Below are 4,094 nucleotides of genomic sequence, written 5' to 3'. Positions count from 1 at the left end.
CGATACAGAGACAGAGACACACAGAGAAAAGACTCTTCTGCACAGACACGGGCAAAAAAGCAGATGGCAGCTACCCAGAGAAAAAAAATGCTACCAAACCATCTAACCCAAATCCGTCCACGTGGTCATGAAACAGTTTTTTTCTCTCTCTCTCCCTCCCTCTCTCTCTCTCTGTCGGTCTGTCTCTCTATCTGTCTATCTCTGAGCTCGCTGTAGAACAAAATGTTCTCAATGAGGACCTGCTCTTCGGCGCTGTTACGCAACGCTGCATAGAGAAGTTGCTGTACTTGAGGCTAACACAGGATGCAGAAGACCAGTCTGAGTTCCTCATTAGGACGCTTGTGCGCGAAACACACTAATGTCGTTAGCATGCCATTCGGCCACAGCCTCGGTCAGGCACTCGCGCGCGAAACACGCTAATAGCCACTTAGCATGCCTCGGTCAGGCCTGCACTGAGCTGAATGGTCTGTGATGGCTGACTCAGAGTGACTGACCCAGGAGCGGATCTGGCCTTGATCAAAGCCAGCTCCGGCCCAGTGAGTTGCTGTCTGAGAAAGGGGTAAGGTACCCCACAGCAGAGCCTTGGTGGCACCCCTCCCTCTCTCAATTCAATGTTGCTTTATTAGCATGACTTTTGAGATAGGCTACAGTGTTGCCAAAGAATAAAGAACAATAAAACAGCACATTAACTTGTAAAATAACATTTAAAACATTGACCCCTCTCTCTCTCTCTCTCTCTCTCTCTCTCTCTCTCTCACACACACTATTGTGGCCAGCTCATTCTCATGCTGAACTAAGATCACATTGTGTTCTCAAAATGGGCCAAAAATAGAACAGGACATGTTGGTATGGTCTGAATAAAGAAGGTGCTTTATTGTAGTGAGAAGGAAGACACTGTAGTTAAAAAAAAGGCATTTGAGTACTTAAGCTAATTTACAGTTGTGCTGTACATGACTCAACAACAGGTAACAAGGCAAGGGTGATAGGACAAATATAAACATTTAAAAAGTTTTGAAGACATATATCGACTGGACAAGTATCATTCTATAGCAGTAGGTATTAACAAGAAAATATACTCTGCATCCTACTTTCACACTTATATACATAGCTTCTGGGCTGGAACCTTATAAAGAATTTATATTAGCATATTTAAATAGCTTTAATGTGTTAAACTCTATAGAATATGTACTCTAAACAGTACTACTTCAGAAGGTTCAACCTGAAAGTGGCACACTGTACACATCCAAAGAGGGAGAAATAGTGTCCTTGTTCCGTGACAAGCTTACACATAATACTTATGTATAAACATATGCTTCATGTTTAGACATAAGACTCCTGCTTAGACATAAGACTCCTTAGCATAAGTAAGTTCCTCAAACACCGGTTGGCTGCAGCGCCTTGCCACAGTGTCTTGGCGTGACCGCGACACAGATTCCGACATGGCCCTCGCTCGGAACGCCTGGGCTGGCTCGGGCGCGGTGGGATCGCTTAGCTCAGGCCGCGTCGGGAGGCAGTCCGAGAGGTGGCCGACGCGGCACGATGAGGAGAAATCGAGCAGGGATTCATTCATGGAGATGGGTCGCGCCTTGCGGCCCAGCTCACGGGCAGCCTGGACGGTCATGGCCCTGCGGTACCGCGGCGGCGCCGGCTGGGCGGAGTTGAGCAGCGCCTGCTGGTACGACGGCGGGCAGCTAGGTAGCCGACTGTCCACATGCTGGAAGACCTCGATGGCCGACAGGGGCCTCTGCCGACGCGGGGGCTCTTCCTCTGCGGGGCCGTTGGGGCCCTCGAGGGTCTCAGCCTCGCTCTGGGAGTCCTCCTGCAGGGGGCCACAGGGGAAAGCCGGCTCCTTCGGAGCTTCGCCGTGCTTCATGCTGCCCCGGTGGAACAAACCCCCCAGGCCCTTGACCCTCAGGGACTGGGTGCGACGCTTGACTTCCCCTTCCGCCTTGGGCTGGTCAGGCTTAGAGGAAGCCTTGGAGGACACCGACAGTGACCGGCAGGATGAGGACGCCGCCTGGTGCTTGGTGGAGTGGGACCTCCTGAGGGCGGTCGGGGAGGCCAGCGGCGAGCTGGTGAAGACGGAACCCTCAGAGACGTTGGACGCGGCGCTCTCCAGCGAGCAGGACGAGGAGCACGAGCAGGCTGCGGAGGCCCGGCGGTCAGCGCTGGCCCGCAGCAGGAGGAGATCTGCGGTCAAGCTCCCGCCCAGCTTGCCGAACGAGGAGGAGGACGGCAGACGCCGCTCGGCCCGCCTGGTCAGCAGGAAGGAGTCGTCCGACGTCTGCTTCTTCAGCCCCTGGAAGTCGCCCTGTGCGTCGGTGGAGCAGTCGTCGTGGCTACGCGCCAGGCCCTGCTCGAGGGAGCGCGAGCAGGCGGCCGCCACCTCGGAGGACGGAAAGATGGCCGGCTCGGAGCAGCGGCGGTTCAGGGAGCTGGTGAATGGCGTGAAGATGCCGTCCGAGGAGCTTGAGGCCACCATGGAGCACTGAACCCGGTGGCCAGCCGCACAGCCGGCTTGGCAGCGATGGGCCGTCCCGCGGTCAACCGGAGACCCTTCCCTGGCGTCGCCGTCGGCATCGGGGTCGGTGCTGTCATAGGCTGAGTCATGCTGATGTGAAGACATGGAATCTATGTGGACAAACATGTCTTAGTCACAAACCAAGTGGTAGAGATCAAACATTGCAAAGCCATCCTACATATAGGAAATGGCTTTAACATGGGCTAGTCTGGTGACTGATGTGGTCAGGGATTTGGTCTTTATTTGTGTCACATCTGATTGTTGCTTAAAGTGTGTTAGTCAAAGCCCCCACACTTGAACCCTTACTAAAGTCAGAAGAGGCCCTTACTCAAATAGAGCTTCATATCTAAATGTTCAGCAAAATGAATTGTTTTGGTTTAAAGCAATGTCAACCTGTTTGGAACCATTTTTGTTTTCATGTTTTGTTTTTCTTTTTGCATAAAGTGTTCTGGTTGGGGCATTATCTACCTGTGCTGTCGGCCAGTTCCTCCTCATCAGGATCACCAAGCAGGGTCAGAACACCTTCACCAAACACGCTGCAGCAGTTCTCGATCAGAAACTGTGTCAGGCCATTCACCTGGAGGAAACAAAGAGGGATGATACTTTCACCTACTGCGCACCAGTTCCACGAAAACTCGGAAAAAAAAACACCTTCAAAAACATGCCCGCCTCTCTCTCTCTCTCTCTCTCTCTCTCTCTCCCTCTCTCTTCTCTCTCTCTCTCTCTCTCTCTCTTCTCTCTCTCTCTCTCTCTCTCTCTCTCTCTCAGGGTAGGGCAAAACAAAACAAAGTACAGCTCGACTGAAACTTTATCAAGGCTGCGGTTTTCAGTGTGACTGTCTACCACAGTCAGATACTCAGAACAAGAACACATGTGCCTTGGGCACACAGGCGTGCGGCAAAGAGAAGAGACGAGAGGAGAAGAGAAGAGAAAAGAGAGGAGAAGAGAAGAGAAAAGAGAGGAGAAGAGAAGAGAAAAGAGAGGAGAAGAGAAGAGAGGAGAGTAGAAGAGAAGAGAGGAGAGTAGAAGAGAAGAGAAAAGAGAGAAGAGAAGAGAAAAGAGAGGAGAAGAGAAGAGAAAAGAGAGGAGAAGAGAAGAGAGGAGTAGAAGAGAAGAGAAAAGAGAGGAGAAGAGAAGAGAGGAGAGTAGAAGAGAAGAGAAAAGAGAGGAGAAGAGAAGACAGGAGAAGAGAAGAGAAAAGAAGAGAAGAGAGGAGAAGAGAAGACAAGAGAAGAGAAGAGAAGAGAAAAGAGAGGAGAAGAGAGGAGAGGAGAGGCTCACCTTCTTGACCTCCTCCGGCTGAACGAGCATGTCCTGCGTCGGGCTCCCGTTGGTCTTGTGGAGGAGCGAGGGGGCGATGCACACCGCCAGGTTTCTGGCGTCCATCTTGTTGACGTCCGAGTTCCGCCTGATGTGGTGCAGCACGCAGAGGAGATACCGCAGGAGGAGGGCGTTGGGCTCAGGGATGGACTGAATCACGCTAATGAGAGAGGGGAGAGGAAGCAGAGAAACAGATCAGCACTTTTACATTTTTTTTCATTCTATTTTTATTTTTCAATTGCCTGAGAGAGGT

At 51.7% G+C, this 4,094-nt stretch overlaps 1 protein-coding gene across 1 annotated transcript in view; it reads right to left on the bottom strand.

Moving 5' to 3' along the window:
* Nucleotides 1–847: 847 nt before the first annotated feature.
* tagapb (T cell activation RhoGTPase activating protein b) overlaps nucleotides 848–4,094 on the bottom strand; it is an 8,734-nt gene continuing 5,487 nt past the window's right edge. The window contains exons 8-10 of the mRNA XM_076272166.1: nucleotides 3,803–4,001; nucleotides 2,990–3,098; nucleotides 848–2,631 (exon numbers count right to left, since the gene is read on the bottom strand). Of these exons, the coding sequence (XP_076128281.1) occupies nucleotides 1,340–2,631; nucleotides 2,990–3,098; nucleotides 3,803–4,001 (1,600 nt within the window). The 3' untranslated portion in view covers nucleotides 848–1,339. The remainder of the gene's footprint in view (nucleotides 2,632–2,989; nucleotides 3,099–3,802; nucleotides 4,002–4,094) is intronic.

This window comes from Alosa pseudoharengus, unplaced genomic scaffold, assembly GCF_046254945.1.
Source record: "Alosa pseudoharengus isolate Yale_2024_CS ecotype anadromous, Long Island Sound unplaced genomic scaffold, YU_APseudo_1.1 YU_APseudo_1.1_scf_7, whole genome shotgun sequence".
Lineage (NCBI taxonomy): Eukaryota > Metazoa > Chordata > Actinopteri > Clupeiformes > Clupeidae > Alosa > Alosa pseudoharengus.
This window is presented reverse-complemented; position numbering and strand designations above follow the sequence as displayed.